At 38.4% G+C, this 26480-nt stretch overlaps 1 protein-coding gene across 1 annotated transcript in view; it reads right to left on the bottom strand.

Moving 5' to 3' along the window:
- The window catches only part of tango6 (transport and golgi organization 6 homolog (Drosophila)), a 215056-nt gene that overhangs the window by 64795 nt on the left and 123781 nt on the right, over positions 1-26480 (bottom strand). The window contains exon 15 of the mRNA XM_051931454.1: positions 13434-13586. Coding sequence (XP_051787414.1) covers positions 13434-13586 — 153 coding nt within the window. The remainder of the gene's footprint in view (positions 1-13433; positions 13587-26480) is intronic.

Genomic DNA, 26480 nt, shown 5'->3' with positions numbered 1-26480 from the left:
GTCTAATGTCAGAAATAATGAGATCTTTCAAACCAGGAAATTCAAAGAAACGATCACCAAAGAGAATACTTTTTTAGTCCAATCTCACTGGGTTTTTTTAAGTGTCCCAAAGGCCTAGGGAAGCATCTCCCAACTATGCTGGACCAATTATTTTGGCTAAAAAGGTGACCTGAGCTGTGAGACAGCAGTGCAAACTACTGCACCACCATGCCTCCCTGAGATAAAATCAATTGAATTAAATATCAGAACAGTAACATTCATTGTAGATAGTGGCAACAGGAGCAGGTAGCATGAATTAATGGAGGTATGGACCCTACAAGCCTGGTGTAAGTAAGATTTACAAAAAACCAGAAGGAGAGCCATAGGGAGTGATAGATAAGGAACCCACCTAGGCCCTGGAATAAGCAGAAGTGGGTTGGAAATCACTGCTGTTCCAGGACTCATTCATTTTTATAAAGGTCAGTCTGTCCACACAATCTGTGGGCAACCAGGTCCTCTTAACTGTAAGCACCCCTCCTGCAGCACTTAAAGCCTGCTCAGACATTTAGCTGGAAGCTGGGCAGCACAGCACTTCCAGCATATACTGAGCAAGCTCCCGACTTAAATCACCTAAAACTCCATGTGGTCATCAGTGAGTACAGAATCATTTGTACCACAGGTAGTCCCTCACCTTGTGGTCCAGCCACTGGCGGTGACTGTTGCTATTGCCAACCTGTGTCAGACTGGGTCATTGAGGCTGGAAAAAGTCTCTCCACACATCCATCAGATTGTCACAACCACGGCTGCTGCTGCTACTGACAGCCCTCTGATGGACATGTGGACAGGTAGCGGGGAGGTGAGGTTGGGGGTACACCTTAAGCAGCTTGCTGGTAAGGACAAAATGGAGGTGGGCACTATAACCTCCCCCCATCTTGGCTTTGTACCAGGGGTCTAGTAGGGTGGCCTCCCAGTAATCATCCCTTTGTTTTATAGATTTAATCCGGGGGTCCCTCCTAAGGCATTTCAGCATATGAGCTCCCATGTTGTAGAGGTGCCTCCTGCCCACCACTTCCTGAATATTTTCTTCCTCTTCCTGCTGCTCAGTGTCCCCCTACCCCCGACAACAGGCACCTCCCTCTGTGCCTGCTCATCCTTCTGCTGTAAACCCCATGCTGCCTCCTCCTCTTCTTCTTCCTCCTGGGGTGCCTCTGCCTTGCCGGGTTCCCTACTGGACTTGTCCTCCTTCTCCTCCTCCTAAAGGGGTTGGGGGGGCTGCTGGTGCTGCTGATGCATTTTTGCAAGCAACTTGCTGGCAGTAGGGGTGTGGTAAAAATGGCTGTAGAAACTTGCCCAAGCCCAGGTGTTCGAAGGTTCAGAGGAACCACTGCACCACAAGGTTGAGCACATGAACAAAACATGGCAAGTGGGTCAATTTGCCGAGTTGCAGGGCGGCCAGGAGGTTGGTGTCATTGTCTGACACCAGACTGTCCCTCTGGAGCTCCCGAGGGGGTCATCCACCTCAGGACCAGATCCTGGAAGGCAGCCAGGATCACAGACCCAGTCTGGCTCCTCTCACCCAGATACACCAGCTCCAGCACAGCCTGGCACCAACTGTGCAGCACCATAGCATGGCTGTGGGGGCATTGCTGAATGGCTCAGTGCAGCTTGTATCTATGTTGGAGGCAGCTATGCAGTAGGAGAAGATGGAAGTGGCAGAGGAGGGGAATGGGTCTGGTCTCCCCTTGATTATCTAGGGGTGATATCACCAAGTCTAATGGTGCCCCCTAAAGACACCCTCCTCAGCCCCAAGGAGAATGATCTAATGGACAGTAAATGGTATGTACCATCTCTGCCTGTGCCTACTTGTCCATGTGTCAGTGGTACGAGTAGACCCTTCTGCCCATAGCGTGGTCAAGTGACTGACCTACATTCTGTGCCATATGCGGGAACAGCCTTTCTGGCAAAATAATGGCAGTTGGGTATCTGATAGGTGGGGATGCCATAACTCATCAGCTGGCAGAAGGGGGCCATGTCCACCAGTTAAATGGGCAGGAGCTGCAGTGCCAACAATTTTGCCAGGTGCCCGTTTAGTATTTGTATTTTGGCTTTGTATGACTGATGAACCAGTGGAGGTCTGCCCGTCCACTGCCCGGATACTGATACTGAGAACCTTCTGCTATGCTGATGCTCTACCTATTTGCTCTAGCTATGTTGATGACACACAACCCTATTTATCCATTGCGCCTGATGACCCAGAGGCTCTAAACCCTTTGTTCCAGTGCTTTACTAGTATAACAGGAAGGATGAATATGAATTTCCTTAAATTAACACTATGATTAACAAAGCCTACAAAAACACTCGTAGATCCATCCCACCTTAAACCACTTCGCACCTCTCCATCACCGTCTTTTGTCCTGTAAATGTGTCAATCAGCAGCAAGCAGCCTATCATCACATCCCCCACCACCGCACAGTTTTCTCAACTCAAGTCTGTTTACCGGCGTCTCAGTTGCTTAGAGTTGTATAGAGTGAGAAGTCAAGCAAAATGATATCGTTTATAAATACTATATTGTTATTTGGAACACATGTATTTCATGTGTTTAATGTGTGAAGCCTGAAGTCCAAATATCAAATATACATTTTCACAAAAGATTCAAATATAACAGAACAAATGTGCTTCTATTCAAGAATAACTGCAGAAAAAGAACCCGCGTTAGGATGCAACATTCACACCCCTTTGATACGATCGCTTCGGTGGCGCACCGGTATCAACTGTTGATTGGTAATCCAAATTTCACGGGTTCGACCCCGGATGAGTCAGTTTTGAGAAGTGAGCTGCTCTTATTCTTACTATTTTTGTATAAAAACATACATTTGATTTGAGTCTGTAACACCCGGTGCAAATTTATGATACTTGTCAAGGTTAGCTTTGGTTTTTTTTTTTATTCAGTTTTATTCTCTCAGTCGCGTTCACGATCCCACCCCCCGATCTGACACTGCTGTTTTCACATAAAGATGTGCTATAACAGAGGTGAACTCAGATGATGACAACGGTTCTACATCGCAGATAGAATGCACGTCGCACTTTTGCTGTCACTGTACTTTGTATATGTACACGGGAAGCTTTGCAGTCTACTTGTGACTTTACGCTGTAAGAAAATAAGTAAATAAATCATGATAAATAGGTAAATAACATTCGATCTGGTTCTTATATACAAAGTACAGCGACGGCAGCTTCCACCTTCAGCTATAGACTCTTCAGTGTGCGAGCGACTCTCCATGCTAGTGTTTAGGTCTGGATGGTGCTAGTTCCCAAAACATTAACATTTATATGTTACTTACATAAAAGCCAGATCGAATGTTGTTTACTTTGATTTATTTACTTACTTCCTACAGCGTAAAGTCACAAGTAGACTGCAGAGCTTCCTGTGTTTGATCGACACGGGCATGCTCAAAAAATACATGTGTAATGCCACAAAAAGTGCACTCTGACACTTCAGTTCGCAAGCAATTGTACGAGAATGCACTCAGGCTTCTTTTTTGGACACATACACCGTCCAAATCTAAACACTAGCGTGGAGAGTCGCTTGCGTACTGAAGAGTCTATAGCTGCAGGTGGAAACTGCCGTCACTATACTTTGTATATAAGAGTCAGATCGAATGTTATCGTAATTTATTTACTTACTTCCTACAGCGAAAAGTCACAAGTAGACTGCAGAGCTTCCCGTGTACATATACAAAGTACAGCGACGGCAAAAGTGCAACGTGCATTCTTTCTCCGATGTAGAACCCTCGTCATCATCTGAGTTCACCTCTGTTATAGGGCGTCATTATGTGGAAACAGCAGTGTCAGATGGGGAGGGGGTGGGGGGATGGGATCGTGAACACAACTGAGAGAATAAAACTGAATAAATAAAAAAACAAAGCCAACCTTTACAAGTATCATAAATTTACACAGACAGTTACAGACTCAAATCAAATGTATGTTTTTATTCTAAGATAGTAAGAATAAGAGCAGCTCACTTCTCAAAACGGAGTCGAACCCGTGAAGTTTGGATTACCAATCAACAGTTGTTACCGTTGCGCAACCGAAGCGATCGTATCAAAGGGGTGTGAATGTTGCACCCTAACGTGGGTTCTTTTTCTGCAGTTATATTCTTGAATAGAAGTGCACTTGTTCTGTTATATTTGTACCTTTTGTGAAAATTGTTTATTTGATATTTGGACTTCAGGCTTCACACATTAAACACGTCATGTCTACATTCTGTCAATTATTACTAAAACATGAAAAACGTTTCTGTTTTAACGATGTGTTTATATAGATTGTTGTAGACACTGAACACACATGAAATGCATGTGTTCCAAATAACCATATAGTATTTATAAAAGGTATCATTTTGCTTGACTTCTCACTCTATACAACTCTAAGCAACTGACACGCAGGTAAACAGACTTGAGCTGAGAAAACTGTGCAGCGGTGGGGGGATGTGATAATAGGCTGCTTGCTGCTTATCGACACATTTTCAGGACAAAAGACGCAGATGGAGAGGTGTGAAGCGATTTAAGGTGGGACGGATCTACGAGTTTTTTTGTAGGCTCTGGTAATTCTAGTGTTAAACAAGGAAATTCATATTCATCCATCCTGTTATACTAGTAAAGCACTGGAATAAAGGGTTTAGAGCAAAACTAATCATCTAGAATTGGAAATCAATCCAGAGGTTAAGAATTTAGGTATTATTATTGACTGACCTTAGTTTCAGGTCACATATTAATAATATTACCTGGACTACTTTCGCCCATCTAAGGAACACTGCAAGAGAGAGACCTCTTATAATATTTAAAGATGCCGAAAAATTAGTGTGTATGTATTTAGCCAACTGGATTACTGCAATGCTCTTCTATCAAGACTACCTAAAAAGGATGTAAATCAGCTACAGCATGTCCAGAATGCAGCAGCAAGAATTTTAACCAAAAGAAAAAATACGCGCATATATCCCCAATACTAAAATCTTTACATTGGCTGCCACTTCTACTTGTATATAAGGTTTTAAATAATCTTACCCCTACCTACATTTCAGAATAACTGTTTCCTTATACACCAAATCACATTTCTAGATTTGCGAATTCTGGTTTGCTCATTAGTCCTCGATCAAAGCATAAAAGAACTGGTGAGGCAGCTTTCTGTTCTTATGCACCTAAAAATTGGAATAATTTACCAACAGAAATATGCCCGGCTAAATCTGTGGAACATTTCAAAAACCTTCTAAAAACCTTTTTTTTTAAAAAATGGCTTTCCAGTAATCCTCTTTAATAAAACCCCTGTGTGCATCCAGTGTCCGTGTGTGTGTGTCTTCTGGTGAAGTGCGCATGCACAGGGCACGGTGCGATGCTTCAAAGGCGGCCTGATGCGTCACACAAGACAGAGAGGGCGGGACCTATAAAATATCGTGCAGCCAATCCAATCGGATTTCGGTAAATTAGGTAAGACCTACAACATAAAAGACGAAAAATCCAATTGGGTACTGAGACGCAGAGACCAGCTTCCCCAAAGAGGTGGGATTAGTGTTTGTTGTTGCGCAAGTGTTCACTCCAAGGATGTCAGATTTGCGATTAAGAAGCTTGGCCCGGTAAAGTGTAAAGTGTCAGTCGTTGAAGGGGTTTTACTAAATATACGAATTTTCATGATATTACAATATGATGACTTTTAAAATTGGATTTATTTTCGCGCACATAAAATCCGTTGCTGGGAAGACGCCACACATACAATAATCAGGCACACATTACATCAGTTGCTGGGGAGAATCTGCTGATTGCCCACTGTTGTGACAGAAAATTAAACGCATATTACGGACATCAAAGCCAGTATTACTGTCAAAGAAAATTACAGGCGTTTTACAGAAAAATTTCATGAGGTAAAAAAAAAAGAAAATATTTGCTAAATATCTTCTTCAGACAAGAAACAGAATGAGGTTAAGGTCCCTTGCCATTTAATATAGACTGTTCCTACTAATGTTTATGCACTACAGTTCTAGCGCCCTTTATTGTAACGGGCTTAATGTCTAGTTATATCTTAATTCAGTATAGTGATCTGATTATAAGTTTAGCTCCTTGATGCATTAACATGTACCCAGCATTAATCCATTGCTTTTTTATGTTATTTCCCATTCTGACTTTCATGATGCAGGAACTGATTACCATCAGACCTAATTATTTGATTTGCTCATTTGTTTTTAACCAACTGTGCCTCTCCAGAGGTTTGTTTTTTTCCTATGGCCTGTAATAGGAGTTTTTTATTTTCCTCTCCTGTGTCAGCTAGTCAAACAATCATATTCAGGAATCAAGAACTTCCTCTATACCTTAAATCAATATTATGTACTGTTTTATTTGCTTTTTTAACTTTTCATTAACTTTAATAACATCAAACTGTTTCTACTCAATGGGTTGCTATGTACGGTACATATGCCTAGGTAAAATGCAGATGTATACTGTATATATTTATTCTTATATGTATTAATTAGATCTGGTTGTTCTATTGACTGCCTTAATGTATAAATGTTTTAATTAGAAAAACGTTTTCTGATAAGAGTGAAGGTTTGTTTTGCACTTTAGTGGATGAATTTTGCTTAACAATACCTGGTTGGTTTTGTATTTAGAATACTTTACATTTACTAGAAATTATCATAGTATTAATTAATGATAATAATCCAAGTAAATGTGGTATATCTTTGTTTTTGTTGATTATCTGTGGAAAGCATCGTTAGTTGCATGTAAATTTATGATTAGAGGCTATATAAATAAAGTTATTATTATTATTATTATTCCACTGGCAGAGGTTGCAGACCACAGTGGCCTGATCCTCTGGCCCATACAGGCAACATGCAATGTGTGCGGCACCACCCAGGCTGCCTTGGTAGCGACAACACACAGCAGCATATCATGAATCTGTGTCTGTTGCTGGCTATTGCCTGCCAGGACAGGTAAATGCCTAGCACTGAGCTCTGTGGGAGCCCTGCACACCCCAGGTCAACAGAGGCAGCTATAAGAGGAATGTGCAGCTGCTCCTCCAGCGCTGCCAGCGTATGGTCCTCAGCAGGTGATGAACTGCCCCTCGCACTGGTGCAGGCCTCGCAAAGCATTATGAGGTGCTGGGGAAAAAAAAGTTCTCCTAAACCGGCCGAATTATTGGCAAATAATTTGACGAACAAGAGTGAACAAGAACACAGCTAATTCGCTGTGAATAAGGCTTTGTCAAATTTCACTCATAAATTCTGAATTTCCATCCATTTACTGAACCCAGTTAATCCAATGCTGTTAGTGTGGCAGGCAGCCTATTTGGGTAGCATTGGGCAAAATGCAGAAACCAATCCTGAAATGGGGACACTTGTTCATGAAAGGACACACTCACTCACATTGGGTCAGTTTAGATCAATATAAAATTTACTTCGCATCCATTAATATGAAAAAAAAAACAAAGAGGTGAAATACATTCAAGGACCATGTTTTTGCTTATATTTTGGGTGAGTAGCAATTCATGATCTTTCATTTGCTTCCAGAAACTGTTTTTCTAACGTCTATGTTCAGAGGTGTTTCGAAGCAATTCTTTATTTCAATTCATCCTGACACTACATCATCAAAGATCTTCCTAACTGTGCAAGTCTTTGTCCAAACCAAATAATCCCTTTACTGTTATTTCAAAGATTTAACAGCAATGATGGGCCAGTATGTCTTGGACATGGACATACATAGTGCCAAATATTTAGGGAGTTGATACTGAACTGAAGACATGCTCCTGGGCCTTCCCCAAATAAATATGACTATACACGGAAAAAATAACTTCCATCTTTTCATAATTAGATACTGTCTAGTATACGGTTACTAGGACTGAGCTGAACTGCCTTCTCAAAACCTCACTTGACATAGTCTGATGGGAAGACTGACCAAAAATCTGAAATTCTCCCAGCTTCAAAAGTTGAACTTTCAGATGACTATGAAAAATAATCAAAAACCAAACCACCCACACTATAAGCTCTGGAATAAATAACTTAGAATGGATTTATATTGCTGAACATCAAGGCTTTAGGAGCATATCAAGAAGATTTCATGATTACATGTACTACTACAAGACCATTACAGACTTCTGTTGTATAGTTTATAAAATACTGCATGAAGATTGAAAAGAGTGGCATGCTTGGTCACCATTTACACAATGGCTCTGCGTTTGTATACATAGGCATTTACTGAAATATATATTCTGTACATTACAAGTTTTATATCAAGACTACAATACACATGCTTTACAGAAATGTTCATATTATATACAACTGTACAATTCTTTACTATGAAGACTAACTGTAATATGCAAAATATACATCTCTCTATTATAATAAAAAAAATCCTGGGACGAGACGTGACTTTTTCAGAGAGATGCTTTCATGTCCCGCGAGACGAGACTTTGTGCCAAGAGATTTAACCATGCCTGGGGCCAGAAATAAAAGACAAAGAGTAGATGACAAAGTAGAACATCGTAAAGAATTAAAAAACGTTGGCGTGATACACGTGCAGAGCAGGATAGAGATAATAAAAGTACTAAAATTTGAAAGTCTGAAAAAAATTATCGCATTAGCGCAAACAAATGGAAATTATTACTCGGTGAAATAACGGAACAATGAAAAGAGATCGAATATATTGTTCGGATTTAAATTTTAAGTCGGAGACTTGTAGATCGTCTAATTTGTGTTGCCATCAGGGAAAATAAAAGTAGTGTTTCTTCCCAATGAAGAGGCATATCCGCGAAAATTAAAAGATTTGTTGTTTGGTGAAAGTGAAATCCACATACGCAAGTGGCAGAGCCGCGAAGTGGCTGGCACATAGCACAGGCCGGGGGGTTGGCGAGCGAAGCCCCCTAGTATTAATTAAAATACCCGTTAAGCCGCATCATTAAGCTTTTTAAAGCAGACTGCTGTTTATACGAAGCATATGCATTTTTCCCAGTGAGCACGTTACAGGAGGAAAGGATGAAAATGATGCTTTGTAATACTTACAAAATACAGTAAGCTTCACTGGACAACTCTACTCAATTTGATGTTTAATACACATGCTGCAATGTTTTTCAACAGAATCTTATGAAATGGAATCTGTCAAGCACCCATATGACCCGAGCTCTGAGGCTAGGGATCTGCACTGAGAATCAGAAGGTTGCCATTTCGAACCCCGTAAATGCCAATAGGGACTCTGCTCTGTTGGGCCCTTTAGCAAGGCCCTTAACCTGCAATTGCTGAGCGCTTTGAGTAGTGAGAAAAGCGCTATATAAATGCAAAGAATTATTATTATTATTATTATATGGATTTTTTTATGTGCATAACAATTTTCAGAATAGTTGTATCAATGAATGTGTATTTTACATAGGATATAAAAATGCAGAAATATATGTTAACAAATCACATTTGTTTTTAATTTATTACTAATCAATATAAGACATGCAGAAAATAACACAATTACCATTATGCAATATGCTCTCAGATTTTTTAAAAGAGTGATAAAAATAATACAAGTTCACAAAACAGATGGTGAAGTATTAAAATGAGGCTTAACATGACAAGTGAGCATGGCAACGTACAGATTGCATTACCCCTTTATTTGGCACTGTAGCTTTTTTTTTACAAAGTTGTAAAATGCATGTTTAAATTTAATTAAGTAATGTTTTAAAAATGGTTTACATAAATTTTGGTTAAAGGTTATGAAAATAAATATGAAAAATTAATTTATTCGGCCACCGCCTTACAGCCTTATACATCTACCCTGTGTTTCTTACTTGTTGGCTTTCCTAAAAAAAACAGTATAACAACAGAATACATTGCCCATTTTCTAACACAGCAATACCACTATAGCTTTAGTGCTTCCCTCATAGTATGCAAGAAGTCAACAATGCACAGCCAGTGGCATCTGATTTTAGTAATGTGACAATAAATGATCGGGTAATATTTTTTCTTTGACTATAGTTCAACAAAAGAAATGGAGCTCTTTCTTTTCTGTTATCACAGTATAATATTATCATCTGTTTCGTTACTTTACTCTAAATACTTGTACTAACACTGAAGCAGTATTTTTTCTTTATGTTTTTCTTAACTAGTATTACTGCAACTTGCAATGTACATCTAAATGCTAATTTTAATTTGTTCTTTGCTCCTGTTGATACTCAAAATTATTTTCTGGCTAAATTATGTTGTAGCAGATGGCCAACTTCTAAGCCAATTAATAGCATTTGAGTACATCTTAAAGTATAAATAACCTTAATCATCAGCATTCAGAAACCTTGCAACACATGTAATTAATATTTAATTTTATACAGTGATTATTCTTAGTAAAAGTACAAAAAACAAAATGCAACATCAAAACAGAAGAATTTTCTATACAAATTTTAACCAATAAAAGAATACATTGTGGAAATGGACAGATATTACAATTTATATATGTTTGCCATTCTTTATATATCCATCCATCCATCCATTTTCCAACCCGCTGAATCCGAACACAGGGTCACGGGGGTCTGCTGGAGCCAATCCCAGCCAACACAGGGCACAAGGCAGGAAACAATCCCGGGCAGGGTGCCAACCCACCGCAGGACACACACAAACACACCCACACACCAAGCACACACTAGGGCCAATTTAGAATCGCCAGTCCACCTAACCTGCATGTCTTTGGACTGTGGGAGGAAACCGGAGTGCCCGGAGGAAACCCACGCAGACACGGGGAGAACATGCAAACTCCACGCAGGGAGGACCCGGGAAGCGAACCCGGGTCCCCAGGTCTCCCAACTGCGAGGCAGCAGCGCTACCCACTGCGCCACCGTGCAGCCCATTCTTTATATATATATTTATATATTTATAAATAAGCTCAGCCTAAGCTAGGACAAATACTGTGCAATTCTGATGCAAATTTAGATTGATTTATGACTAGCTCTTATAAGAAGTGTAATTTGACAATGGGAAGGAAGCGAACAAACACTAACAATCACAGTAAAGCAATTGCTTCTCACCAACTTGCTGAACACTACAGCTGATATTTCACTGTGCAAGGACTCTGGTTTTATTCCTTACAATAGAACTACTGCATCTACATTCAGTTTGCTACAGCTTTCCAAATCAATTAAATTTGGTGTGAAAATGCTCCAATCTATCAAGTTTTCATGCATGTATGGAATCACCTATTTACTATAAACTAACAGATTGTGTGTGAGCACAGGATAGTGCTCACCTTGACCTTTGCAATTGATAAAGTGGCTTTGGTTGAGTAATGGATAAAGAAAAGATATTCACCGGTGAGCCACTCAAAGGTTGTTTCTGAGCCAGGAACACAAAAGAGGATGGCAAAGCCAGAGTGCAATTCCCACCCCCACAAAGGTTTAAACTAATGTCAAGTACTTTCCTTTCTTAGGTATTCCTAATAGAAAGACTCATGCTTCTTATAAACAAACAATTTACTGAAGTAGTGAAATGAAAATTCTTGGCTGAAGCAGAACTTCAGAAAACACTGGGCCAAATACCAAAAACATTTTTCATTTTTGTGTCATTTCATAGGACTTAAATTGAATCAATTACACTCTTTATTTATGCTTTTTATAAAACTGCAAATTAATGAAAAATCATTTTATTATTGAAGTCAATATTCTGCAGAAGGAAATATTAAAAAATTAACAGAAAATAGATAAATGAATACTCAAGAGTTTTGAAAGCAATAGATTATAAGTAATAAAGACCAAAAAAAACATGCTGTGCTCAACAAAATAAAAATTGTATAGAATAAGGATGTCACCATATCAGAATTTTGATGTTCAATGCTAATGTCAGTGAAACTTCACAATACTTATTGGATACCACAGCAAAAACAGTAATCTTTTTCAATACCTAAATTATTAATTACACTTTTTTTTGTAGTGGAATATAAACAATATAAATATAAATAATAGCTGCTTTAAAATGGTGTAGGGCTTGAATATTAATTTGTGATAGACATGAGGATTCTCTAAGTGTAATAACAAATGGGGAAAAATTTTATAATTTTGGGGGGATTTCGGCATAGGGTTTTATTAAGGATGATACCATCATAGACTACCTGATTTATTTTACTGTGTGTACATTCAAAATTCATTCTATAACATACCTCCTCCAGTAAATGAAAATAGTGCTTAAAATTAATAATAAAAGTAAAAATTAAAACATTATTTTTGCTTTAATGTTGAATTAGTGAGTTCCAAGATAATTCAGGATATTTAAATTACATGATTTTAAATTCCAGTTTATCAGTACTCTATTAGATTTGCAACATTATGCTGTCGTAAGATTCATATTTGCATCATTAGCTAGCTACAAAAAATACTACAGAGTAATATTTGAGAAACGAGTCAAGTTGATTCAAATTATTTCAAATGGCAATCCTCGTGCTTTCCTTTTCCAAAACTCTCCCACTTTTTGTGGGCTTCTTGTCTGTTTCACATTAATCCGTTATTTCAGATCTCTTGTAAAACACAATTTGATGTGTTGTTTTCAAAGTATTTTACATGACTGATCATGCTTTGTTACTGCTTAGTCTACATATAAATCCAGAATTAAACTATAAGCACAACTGATGTTACTTGCAGTGTAACCGGTAGACTGCATTGCAATCGCTAACATACTTTTCAAAAATATGACATACGTGCTTTCACTACTGGAGGGCTAACGTGGAATGATTGCTTTTCTTTCTGCCACTTGCGTCATCAGTGATCAATTTCTGCTGTTAATTGACTTCTTTTCCCTTCACTTTAATTTCTGTGTTTTTTTTTTAAAACTCAGTCCTATGAATTGATTTTTTTTCTTAAATGGTAGCCAAACAAAAATGTGATGTGAGCCAACAGATGACCAGCTAAGTCATGGCCATAAACTCCAACCAATTTCACTCCAACCAGTTACTTAACTAGAAGCAGATTCTTGTTAATTAAACCTATTATTTACTTCCATGGCTTTCTGGTGCTCTTATTCTACCCCAGCAGATTTTCCTTTTACTAAGTAGTCACCTCTTGAGCATAACAGCTACAGCATTGGAAGTGAATTTGTTTAAAGTGAACACATTCCAATGGAAAGCTGCTGAATTTGACTAGGTATGCTTTAACCACAAATTTTAATAATATAGCATGATGAAAAATCAAAGTGTTTCCCAATATTGTTTAATTGCAGTTAATATATCTTAGTTTTAAACAGAAGGTGCCCCAAAATTGTGTTAGCACAAATAATTAACACATAGAGTACCACATCAACATGCTGCATTGAGAAAGCAGTGGACAACAACATTGTATTAAAGACAAATTCATACTGCTAATAGCACTGCAAAACAAAGGGAGTACCAACATCATATATAATGCCCAGCCTCTTTTGCCAAGTAAAACAAAGGGATAAAAGAGAAATATCTGAAACATACCCAGCGCTCTGGTGGATCTCATTAACACCTCAGCAATTTTAAGTTTAGTCTCAAGTGGACAGGCCTTCCTTGAATCTTGGGTACATTTCTGGTACTCATCTAACAGTTTCTGTAAAATAATCTTAGGAAACATATCTGCAAGTACTGCAAGACCTGAAATATACAAAAAAACAAAAAAAACAAAATGAAATCAATAAATTGAAAACAATTGCTTCTGAGAAAAATATGATGGCATAAAATAATGGCATACTTAGTTAAAAACTTAAATTTATTTTGGCAAAGTTCAGGAATGGTAATTGGTTTTCATCGTAAAATCAGCTGAGGTTTGTATTGCTATTAATTTTCCCCACTCTTTTAAATTATCTATACTAATAAAAGGCAAAGCCCTCACTGACTGACTGACTGACTCATCACTAATTGTCCAACTTCCAGTGTAGGTAGAAGGCTGAAATTTGGCAGGCTCATTCCTTACAGCTTACTTACAAAAGTTAGGCAGGTTTCATTTCGAAATTCTACGCGTAATGGTCATAACTGGAACCTGTTTTTTGTCCATATACTCTTAATGGAGGAGGTGGAGTCATGTATCGCGTCATCACGCCTCCTACGTAATCATGTGAACTGAAAACAAGGAAGAGATTTACAGCACGAGTCAAACGTGGGAACGAAGGTAAATGACGTTAATTGTTGAGTGTCTTTTAATACTGTGTAAGCATACATATTAACACATGTGCAATTAAATGTGTGCATTTACGGGGTGATTTCTCAGGCTTAAAAGCTCGCCTTTTATTAAAAAGGTAAATGCAAACTGTTTTCATTCTGAAGGGCACAAACCATGTTACATTTCAGCCGTTAAACGCGCAAAAATGTCGGTACACCAGATAAATAAGCGCAACATATTATCAGTTGTATTGTATGCTTACAATACATATAGAAATGTGTTAATCGTTAACTAATATTATGGGATGGTGTTTTTCGACTCGCGCCTTGATTTAAACGATTGCATGTCTTGGTGGGATTGCGTAGCTTACTGTCAATATCTTTACACTTCTTTTTAAGACTTAATTTAAAAAGGTTTTCTTTTCTTCTTAATTAAAATTTAAAAGCAATACTTCACCGCTGCGAAGCCCCTCTAGCGCTGACATCCGAGGTTCGATTACCGTAAGCGAGTGCAGTGAGTGTGTACGCCTGATGAGCCAAGAATAAGGGGGAAACACGTGTCATGTACTCTGCATTATTTGACAGTAAACTATTTTCAACCATTCTATGATCTGCTTCTCACAAATGAAGGCACCATGGCTGATGTTAGCTGACTTGCTGGCCAACCATAAGCATTACCTGGTAGGTAACCACCCACTCACTTCACTCTCTTATGGGAATCGAACCTCGGACGTCAGCGCTAGAGGCGAAGCCCCTAAAATTGCGCCACGGCGTGTGGTTCGTTTATTTGACAGCATGTAGATCGGGGTAATTACATTCACGGCATTCGTAGTCTGATTCACAATCTGATTGTATGGGTGGTTACCTACCAGGTAACACTTATGGTTAGCCAGCAAGTCAGCTCGAAGTGATCACTCGAGTGAAGGCAGCTTCACAAAAAAACAGATCCTTAACAAATTGTTATTGGTATATTTTCCCTCAATTTAAAAAGGTTTTCTTTTCTTCTTAATAAAAATTTAAAAGCAGTACTTCACCGGTGCGAAGCGCGGGGATTTGAGCGACTGACGCATACAGACATATTCATGAGTGCAGGTACTTCGGAAAGAATGCACCGTGTAAACCTAAAGTTTAAATTAAGTTCATAGACCTACAAAAGGTTGCCATTGATTTCAGGCAACATTGCTTTTCTCCTGTACAACTATACGTTGCATTCTCAAGAGTGTGCTTGCACAGCTTGGTCATATTACAACAACCGGAGTGCTGAACTGACAACGTGGTATACAAACAGAACTATAACAATCGTAAAAAAAGAAAAAAAAAAAAGCGAAGAACCCTTGGATTTAATAAAAAGGCTCCTTCCTTGGCGAAGCAAGGAAAAAGGAAGACCTTATATGGCGTTCGTTTATAAAATAGCGGAAAAGCTGTGTTAAGGCGGCTTCACAAAAAAACAGATCCTTAACAAATTATTCGTATATTTTCCCTCAATTTAAAAAGGTTTTCTTCTTAATAAAAATTTAAAAGCAGTACTTCGCAGGGATTTAGATATATATATATATACAGTGGTGTGAAAAACTATTTGCCCCCTTCCTGATTTTCTTATTCTTTGCATGTTTGTCACACAAAATGTTTCTGTTCATCTAACACATTTAACCATTAGTCAAATATAACACAAGTAAACACAAAATGCAGTTTGTAAATGGTGGTTTTTATTATTTAGGGAGAAAAAAAAATCCAAACCTACATGGCCCTGTGTGAAAAAGTAATTGCCCCCTGAACCTAATAACTGGTTGGGCCACCCTTAGCAGCAATAACTGCAATCAAGCGTTTGCGATAACTTGCAATGAGTCTTTTACAGCGCTCTGGAGGAATTTTGGCCCACTCATCTTTGCAAAATTGTTGTAATTCAGCTTTATTTGAGGGTTTTCTAGCATGAACCGCCTTTTTAAGGTCATGCCATAGCATCTCAATTGGATTCAGGTCAGGACTTTGACTAGGCCACTCCAAAGTCTTCATTTTGTTTTTCTTCAGCCATTCAGAGGTGGATTTGCTGGTGTGTTTTGGGTCATTGTCCTGTTGCAGCACCCAAGATCGCTTCAGCTTGAGTTGACGAACAGATGGCCGGACATTCTCCTTCAGGATTTTTTGGTAGACAGTAGAATTCATGGTTCCATCTATCACAGCAAGCCTTCCAGGTCCTGAAGCAGCAAAACAACCCCAGACCATCACACTACCACCACCATATTTTACTGTTGGTATGATGTTCTTTTTCTGAAATGCTGTGTTCCTTTTATGCCAGATGTAACGGGACATTTGCCTTCCAAAAAGTTCAACTTTTGACTCATCAGTCCACAAGGTATTTTCCCAAAAGTCTTGGCAATCATTGAGATGTTTCTTAGAAAAATTGAGACGAGCCCTAATGTTCTTTTTGCTTAACAGTGGTTTGCGTCTTGGAAATCTGCCATGCAGGCCGTTTTTGCCCAGTCTCTTTCTTATGGTGGAGTCGTGAACACTGACCTTAATTGAGGCAAGTGAGGCCTGCAGTTCTTTAGACGTTGTCCTGGGGTCTTTTGTGACCTCTCGGATGAGTCGTCTCTGCGCTCTTGGGGTAATTTTGGTCGGCCGGCCACTCCTGGGAAGGTTCACCACTGTTCCACGTTTTTGCCATTTGTGGATAATGGCTCTCACTGTGGTTCGCTGGAGTCCCAAAGCTTTAGAAATGGCTTTATAACCTTTACCAGACTGATAGATCTCAATTACTTCTGTTCTCATTTGTTCCTGAATTTCTTTGGATCTTGGCATGATGTCTAGCTTTTGAGGTGCTTTTGGTCAACTTCTCTGTGTCAGGCAGCTCCTATTTAAGTGATTTCTTGATTGAAACAGGTGTGGCAGTAATCAGGCCTGGGGGTGGCTACGGAAATTGAACTCAGGTGAGATACACCACAGTTAGGTTATTTTTTAACAAGGGGGCAATTACTTTTTCACACAGGGCCATGTAGGTTTGGATTTTTTTTCTCCCTAAATAATAAAAACCATCATTTAAAAACTGCATTTTGTGTTTACTTGTGTTATATTTGACTAATGGTTAAATGTGTTTGATGATCAGAAACATTTTGTGTGACAAACATGCAAAAGAATAAGAAATCAGGAAGGGGGCAAATAGTTTTTCACACCACTGTATATATATATATATATATATATATATATGATAGATAGATAGATAGATGTATATAGATGTATATGGAGTTATAGATAGATATATATAGATATATAGATATACATATATACATATAGATATAGATATATATAGATATAGATATAGATATATATATATATATATATATATATATATATATATGTATGTATGTCTATATATATATATGTAAGCTTATAAGTACTGCCTTACTTCTCTTTAAGAAAGACTTTTGGGAAAATACCTTGTGGACTGATGAGACAAAAGTTGAACTTTTTGGAAGGCAAATGTCCCGTTACATCTGGCGTAAAAGGAACACAGCATTTCAGAAAAAGAACATCATACCAACAGTAAAATATGGTGGTGGTAGTGTGATGGTCTGGGGTTGTTTTGCTGCTTCAGGACCTGGAAGGCTTGCTGTGATAGATGGAACCATGAATTCTACTGTCTACCAAAAAATCCTGAAGGAGAATGTCTGGCCATCTGTTCGTCAACTCAAGCTGAAGCGATCTTGGGTGCTGCAACAGGACAATGACCCAAAACACACCAGCAAATCCACCTCTGAATGGCTGAAGAAAAACAAAATGAAGACTTTGGAGTGGCCTAGTCAAAGTCCTGACCTGAATCCAATTGAGATGCTATGGCATGACCTTAAAAAGGCAGTTCATGCTAGAAAACCCTCAAATAAAGCTGAATTACAACAATTTTGCAAAGATGAGTGGGCCAAAATTCCTCCAGAGCGCTGTAATAGACTCATTGCAAGTTATCGCAAACGCTTGATTGCAGTTATTGCTGCTAAGGGTGGCCCAACCAGTTATTAGGTTCAGGGGGCAATTACTTTTTCACACAGGGCCATGTAGGTTTGGATTTTTTTTTCTCCCTAAATAATAAAAACCACCATTTACAAACTGCATTTTGTGTTTACTTGTGTTATATTTGACTAATGGTTAAATGTGTTTGATGATCAGAAACATTTTGTGTGACAAACATGGAAAAGAATAAGAAATCAGGAAGGGGGCAAATAGTTTTTCACACCACTATATATATATATCCATCCATCCATTATCCAACCCGCTGAATCCGAACACAGGGTCACGGGGGTCTGCTGGAGCCAATCCCAGCCAACACAGGCTGTTCATTTGAAAACATTGACAATGTACAATACCATTGTCTGGGGGGAATATGGGCTTTTTACTTCAGGATATAGTAGTTTTGTTGTCTCAGGGATTGCTGTAACTCACTACACGTAACAGTATTCAGTAATATTATTACAGTGATCCAAACATTATTCCATACTGTGGTTTACTTTAATGCAATACTTCTCTTTAGATTAGATGACCTTGCAGTATGTTCTGAGTGCAACAATACAAGATGTAGGACCATGAAAAAAACTTTATAAATTAATTGTGTAATCAGCCATCTCCTGCAATTCCTAGTTGTATAACGTGACACTGTCAAACTTGAGAAAATTCAGCAACTGTAGTTGCTAAATTGAGTACGTACTCCAACTAGAGGGCACATTGAGTCCATCTGAATGATGGCAGCCTTATAACACCTTTATTTTGGAAACTGTACACAATTCTTCCCTGCAGAGCACACAGTTCGATGATTTGAAAGGGGGCACAAGCTACTTGAAAAAATATTACTTTACCTCATATCATTTTTCTATCTAATACTGCATCAATTTAAATAGGTACAGAAGGACAAAAAATATGAAAATGAATATCAAAAATTGAAAATGATGTAATGTTAAATGTTATTATTTGCTGTACTATACATACCGAAAAGGAGACTTTCTGTACACCACTGGGACTGGTACATTCCAGGATATTGATCTTCATTATTTAATTTAATTTAAGTCAATTTATAGACTGTATGCTTCAGATCATTTTCATGACAGAAAGGTTAAACTGTTGTTTAACTTCTTATTCAGGGCAGAAGAATGGGACTTTTTGCACCAAAATACATTGACATTTGCAGCTACTCCATATCTCTCTCTCTCACACACAAAGGTGCTTGTCGCTTTGAGAAGAAGCTGCTTGATTGAATGATGTGGCTACCAATATGCTAGACAAAAGGTACTTTATGACAAATCATACAAATCGGATTACGATCAAAAAGTTTACCAAAATTTTGCATCTGTTCACGACCACACGCTCTGGTGGCGAACAAAAACACTGGCAGCCAGTTTCCCTTCCAATTCGTACGCGCTAATGATTTCCCATTCTCTGTTTCCCATTTTTTTTTGTTTGCGTATACAGGGCCTGATAAAGCAGCTGATATTGCAAAAGGAGTTACAATGTTAACCAAGCAGAGGCCTGAAGTGCTGGAAGAGGTGGAAAAACTGTTGCTATTGTGGTTGAACAAGAAGCATCTTGCAGGGGATAGCGTAAGCGAGGCAATCATATGCAAGAAAGCCAGGAAGATTCATGGCGATGTGCTGAAAAAAATCCTTCTTCGAGTGGCGAAGGTGAGGAATTTAAAGCCAGTAGAGGATGGTTTGAAAGGTTTCGCAAGAGAAGTGGCATTTAAACTCATAAAGGGTTCTTACAATGCTAGTTTTCTCTGTTGTTCAAGGTTTTCTCAGTGTTATTCAATGTTTTTACATGTAGTTCACTATTACACTGGGCATTCTATGGTATAATTAACTATTTTTGTACTTAAAAATATATAGATATTTACATATAGTTTGTACGATCTGGAACAGATTAATTGTATTTACATACAATCATATGGGGAAATTAAGTTCAGGTCGCGACCAAATTTGGTCGCATCCAGAGTTCTGGAATAAATTACGGTCGTGACCAGAAGTACCACTGTATATCTTTTGGGAGCAAGGCTACTAAGTTTTGCCTGAACTCATCAGATCGTAACACATTTTCCCTCCTTTTTTTCAGAAAGGAAATGCATCCTACACTACTAACATTTGCTTGGATGTTGTTTTATGGTCGTAATGTGCCAGCCATTGCCATCAGCTCCACTAGTTTGGGTTTTTGGCAGCATTCCTGATGAGCTTTCCCTTTGAATGGTGAACAATTTTGAGGGAATATCCCAATCTCTGCAATGTCCTGGTGGTGACATACTTAGTCTTCAGTGTTGTGACGGATAAAATGGCTTCACAATTCTTTCACATCCTCCTGATCCTTCTCTTTCTAGCATTAAAGAGGCAACCAAGAACCCTTGAGTGAAACTGAACAGAAGCCGCTGATTTCATTTGAGGCTATAAAAAATCACTTAAATTAATATAAGGTGAAGGCCGATTGCATTTGTATACAATTTCCATGTGATTAGATGTAAATAAACATAGTTAGAACCTCCAATTATGTGTATTTTTAAACAATTAGGCAGCCAAAGCATTAGATTTTTAAATCTGTTTTAAATTATTTGATAAAACACATACATACATACATACATACATATTGCAAAATTAAAAAGTTTTGAAACATGACAACGATGTGTGTATATACACGTGTGCACACACCTGATCGTGGCTATACAGCAGAAATGTGTTTTCTCTAACATTTTCTAAAATTCCTTTATTGATATATTTAGGCGAGTACAAAAAGATACTTCTGATTTTAACTCTGTTCATTTTCTTTTTGCCACTAACCCTGCTTCATATACTGTTATGCACAGATTGGTCTTATTTTATCATCATAATGTTATCAACATCAATAGCCATTATCAATGCATCATGAAAGTTTTATACGATTAAGAAAAGGAGAGGTATACTGTGTGTGCTTGCCTCAATGTCATAATCTAGGCATGTTTTTCTTTGGTTAGAGGTAAGTGATTACAGATGTGAGTGGGCAGAATTGATAGATAAAAGCAAGACAAATTGTAGCTTGCTGGAATTTCCAAGAATCCAAATCGGAATTGTGCAATTGCATGCAGGTTAGTTTCAAAAGTATACATAAAGCATGCAAACTATGCTTTAACATTTATATAAAAAAGGAGAAACTGAGCTTTAAATCTCAAAGCAAAGCAGAATTAAAATTGAGCTTTCCATATATGTCTAATAGGTTTTTGAACTTAAGTTGTCAAAAAACATAATTCTGACTCACTTGGTCTACTTCACCTAATCGCAACACATCATTATCAAACGCAAAAGATTGATTCTGACTTTGTTTTAATCTATATATAAAGTCTTAAAAAACATTTTGTTTTCATTTTTACCAACCAACCTAGTTCTTCAGTAATTTAAACAAAACCCAAAATGCACACACTTTTTCTAACATACAACCATGTTTTCCACTAAAAAGAATATACTGTATGTCTTAAAATCAAGCCCTACATTCCTTCGTTACACACAAATTAGACAAATTTAGATTTACTGTTCTGTCTATACATTAACTGAAAGAACTTGTTCAGAAAACAGTTGTAGTAACATCACCTGCAAACCACTCACACAGAACAATTTGCATGTAACTGTCAACTAACTGTATGCTATTCTTTCAGAGGATCTAAGCAATCATAAGAAAAATAATAAAATCATGTAAATGAACATAATCCGTGTCTACTGTTTAGCAGTGGATTGTAGAAAGGATATAACACATAATGCAGAAAACAACGCTGAAAACCTCAGTCTGCACAGTGCTTAAAAATTAAGGCCTATGAAAAAGTCTGCAAAATGTTTACTGAGTTTTTTTGTATACTTTAAGAAGCATATGCTAATGAAAACATCTCACAAGTACATGGGCCATCTTGAAAAGAAGCAGTGTAACTCTAAGTTAAACTCCTTTAATTTTTGATTGTACAATATAAATATTGATCTTATTTTAAAATTAAAATACTATTTAAAATAAACAGATTGGAAAATGTACTCATACAAACCATTTGTTCATTCTTGCATTTCAAAAAGAAATGTAAAATGTCATGTAGAAAATAATACAAAATAAAGTCCAATTCTTAAACATTTAGTTTTAATAATCCATTCATCCATCAGTTTACTATCAAACTTATATGGCTATAAACAATAGAGCGCACCAGAGATCGCCCAACCTCAGACACAACCTTACAGATACAAGTCCTGTTTAGATAAAAACACAGTTTAGTGAAATAAGTACCTTCCACAGAGGCTCCAGAAATGCAATAAACACAAATCCTACCACACTGTTTTGTTCCCTTCTCCTCCTCTCCACCTCCCAGGCGAGCTTTGACCACTTCCACCCGACTCTGACTCGCCTGGATAAGGTCGAGTTGCTTCTATTATCCCGGACTCAGGAGTACTTCAGGTGTTAGGGCATGGCCTGATGGAAGCCCTTCTGGGTCAAACAGAAGTCCTATAAAACAAGGATGAAGAATCCCTGCAGCACCCCCAAGTGGCCCCCACAGAACCAGACAAGGTTGTTCCAGAGAACTACAATATCCTGAGTGGCTTGCGGGAATCCATAGAGGTAATATCGTCCAAAGAAGCTGTCTCTCATTGTCTCATGGGAGCCTGTAGTTCTGCTAGATTTTCTCTCCTACCATTACACTGTTCTCCTGGCCAGTTATTGTTCTTGGGTCCAGCCCAGCTGGGATGCCAGTTTACCCACTTTTGCCTTGCCATTTTCTCCCTGTCTTTTGGGCAAGATAGGATAATTTTCACCCTGTTTCTTGTGATGCCATAGGGCTGGTCTCCTATTTGCTTAATGAACCATACTACTTCCCAGTCGCGATGCCCGCCCATGTCCATCACAGGAGCAAGTCAATAGCTATTTCAGGAGCAATGGAGACAAAGCAGAGACCAACCCTGTGTGTCTGTCTACTGCAGGATATACTTGTACACATTTTGGTTCTAATAATAGAATTTGTTGAACCTGTACTAACCGGAAGGAGTACTTTAACATGAGTACAAAGCACAGACAATTATATTACCTTGGGTGAATACACTGTTAAATAGTGAATAAAATCAACTTGTGGCCAGGTTCAGTATTTCAGTTTGCATCCTAATTTATTTATAAATAGTACATACACTTTCAAATCTGTTTAAATGCATTAATGCTCATGAGGGGTGTGAACTTGTCCTGGAAGCAAGATGGGAAACAAACCAGTACAGAGTGCCACCCCATCACATGACACCCATCTGGACTCAGTCACTCTGGGGCCAGTATAGGGTCACCAATTAATCTATCCTGCACATCTTTGGGGATGTATGAAGAATATCCATGCAGACATGTAGATAAAATGCAAACTCACTACAGGCAACATGGTACATTATTCTGTGATGTAGCAGCAGTAACCACTACTTTATTGAGCCACCTGCTTATAAACAATGCGTACTGAAATTAGGTATTTTTCATGGCTGTATTTTGTAATTTTACAGCACAATATAACAAAACCTGTAATAACATAATAATGTTTGTTTGGGGCGGCACGGTGGCGCAGTGGTAGCGCTGCTGCCTCGCAGTTAGGAGACCCGGGTTCGCTTCCCGGGTCCACCCTGCATGGAGTTTGCATGTTCTCCCCGTGTCTGCATGGGTTTCCTCCGGGTGCTCCGGTTTCCTCCCACAGTCCAAAGACATGCAGGTTAGGTGGACTGGCGATTCTAAATTGGCCCTAGTGTGTGTTTGGTGTGTGGGTGTGTTTGTGTGTGTCCTGCGGTGGGTTGGCACCTTGCCCGGGATTGTTTCCTGCCTTGTGCCCTGTGTTGGCTGGGATTGGCTCCAGCAGACCCCCGTGACCCTGTGTTCGGATTCAGCGGGTTAGGAAATGGTTGGATGGATGGATGTTTGTTTGAAAAAGAGGTGCTTAAATGCAATATATACTGGAAAGCTATTTATAAAGGCCAGTCCTCCCAGGCTAGTTTAATCTTAGAAAATAAGATTTATCATTACTAATTCCACCATCCATAAACACTCTAAAATATAGTAAAGAACATCTAAAGAATAACAAACTAAGCATTTGCCAAAACAAGCATTGTGGGGAAAGGGATAAAGTAAGTCAAAATAAGAAATGAATCATCGTGTGCATGTATCTACACTGAATTATGCTTGCCTCTGGGAAGATGATTAAGCCAAGTCTTTGTAACTTGTACTAATGGATTAATTACTGATTCAACTTTTGCAAATATACAAATAAGGCAATATTCATTTAATATTGAGTTTAACTATGAATAGGTGTTCAAATCTGTTTTGGATTTTTTGATCTCTTTAAAGTTGACATTAAATATTATTAGAAAATCATTACCAAATAAGGGGAACTTGAATTAACAAAAAATGCTATGGTATTGATAATGTATGGTTTTTCATATTTTCATTTTGAGATAAAAATCCTTAACTACAGTAATTGTATCCACACATTTTAGTTACAATAGCATAAATCAAATATTTAATGTATTTGTTGATATGGCTCTGAAATATTAAACAATTTCACCTCTCCGATATTTGGAATCTTTCATCAAGTGGTACAGAACTGGAATTTTTAAAGCCAGATGCTCTTTCTAATGCTAATCACATTTGTTCTGTTCTAGACAGTTTCACACTGAAAGGCTTCAAAGTAAATGTAAGAAAAAAAAGATGATGGCTAGGACTGTTGGTGTGGAAGAAGGAGAGGTGCATGGCTGTGTGGTATGAGTAATAGAGATCTGAGAAAAAACTTGATTCATTGCATAGGTTGTCAGAAGTGGGCACATAAGACATAGTGCTGTAAAGACTAATACAGTATGAAGGTGGCAAGTGTTAATTTTGTTTGTGGTAAGCCTGCAGGAGAACTGCAGAATGCTGAGGTGGCAAGTCTAAATTTGAAAAGCAGCAAAAAAGAGGTTCTGAAGAAAGTATGGAAGGAAGTATTGCTAGTTAGGTAGAAAGCTGAATGAAGAGAAAGCTGTAGGCATGGCAGCAATGGCATGGGTGAGAGGTACATGGAAGAAATTCTAGCTGCTCCTAATGCTGACCTTTCTGGCATTAAAAGGAAAAGTTTTTGAAAGCTGTCTGAGTGGTAGTATGCACTATGGAAGTGAGATGTTGTCGAAGGCTGAACATGAAGCAATGCTGGAAATAACAGATTTGATAATGATCATGTGGGTGTGTGGAATGTCACTGAGTGAAAGGAAGATAAATACTGAGTTAAGAGAAAGACTTGATGTGGAGAAGATATGATGATGTGCTGAGGTGAAACGGGCTAAGGTAGTTTGGGCATGTGGTGCAAAAGGTAAAGTAAGACTGGATATACCAAAATGGCACAAAAGGTGAACAAGACCAGAGGGTATTGAAGAAGATGTTATTTGAGAGGCACCGGATAATGTGGAATGAATAGGTCTTACTAATAAGTATACTCAACACTGGGGAGAGTGGAAGAAAGCAATTAAAATTAGGAGGCAACTAGTTAATTGGGTAAATACAGAAAAAGTTGCTTAAATGAAATGCATGTTGCAGGTTGTATAAGTCCAGATTTTGACCAGGTCGTTCCAGAATATTTTCCTTATACAGGTTGACATTCAAAAATCCGGCCATCAATAATCCGGTTCCTTCAGATTTCCAGCATGGATTTCGGAGCGCATTTTCAAATTTACTGTGTTGGCGCGCCACTGTTTTCAGGAGGCGCCGTTTATGTTTTGATGGCGCTATAGTCAATAATCAGTTGTTGGGTCTTGCTAGCACCTGCTAACAGGCATTCCTGCTCATTCCTTCTCATTCTCTCGTTTATTTGCTGCTGTATAGCCCCATTATGGATTCAGCAAAGAAAAGAGGTGGCGTAAAATGTAAACATCGTGCGTTGTCGATCGCGGAGAAAGTGGAAGTGCTAAAAAAAAACTTGACAGCGGCGTGTCTGTGTGAACCATTTGTGAAACATACGACATTGGCTCTTCAACAGTGTATGATATTAAAAAACAGTTCTTTTCTGACAGTGGATCAAAAAGGCAAATGTTTGTAAGGAAGTCAATGACGGAGGGAAAAAGTCCAGAACTGGACAAAGTTCTCATAACCTGATTTAATCTTTATGTAAGTAAAGGTGTAAAAATTTCTGGTGATTTATTAAAGGAACAAGCCAAAGTGGTTCATGAAGAGCTGGGATTGCAACACAAGTGTGAATATTCAGAAGGTTGGCTGCATCATTTCAAGTCACGACATGGCTTATAGTTTTGTGCGGTGTGTGGGGAAAATCATTCAGCAGACAAGGATGCGGCTAATGCATATGTGGATGAATTTGCAAAGTTAGTTAGTGATGAACATTTAAGTCCTGAACAAGTGTACAGTGCTGACGAGACTGCCTTGTTT

Source organism: Erpetoichthys calabaricus, chromosome 9 (genome assembly GCF_900747795.2).
Source record: "Erpetoichthys calabaricus chromosome 9, fErpCal1.3, whole genome shotgun sequence".
In the NCBI taxonomy this organism is placed as follows: domain Eukaryota; kingdom Metazoa; phylum Chordata; class Cladistia; order Polypteriformes; family Polypteridae; genus Erpetoichthys; species Erpetoichthys calabaricus.
Note: the sequence above shows the minus strand (reverse complement) of the source record. Positions and strands in the feature narration are given on the sequence as shown.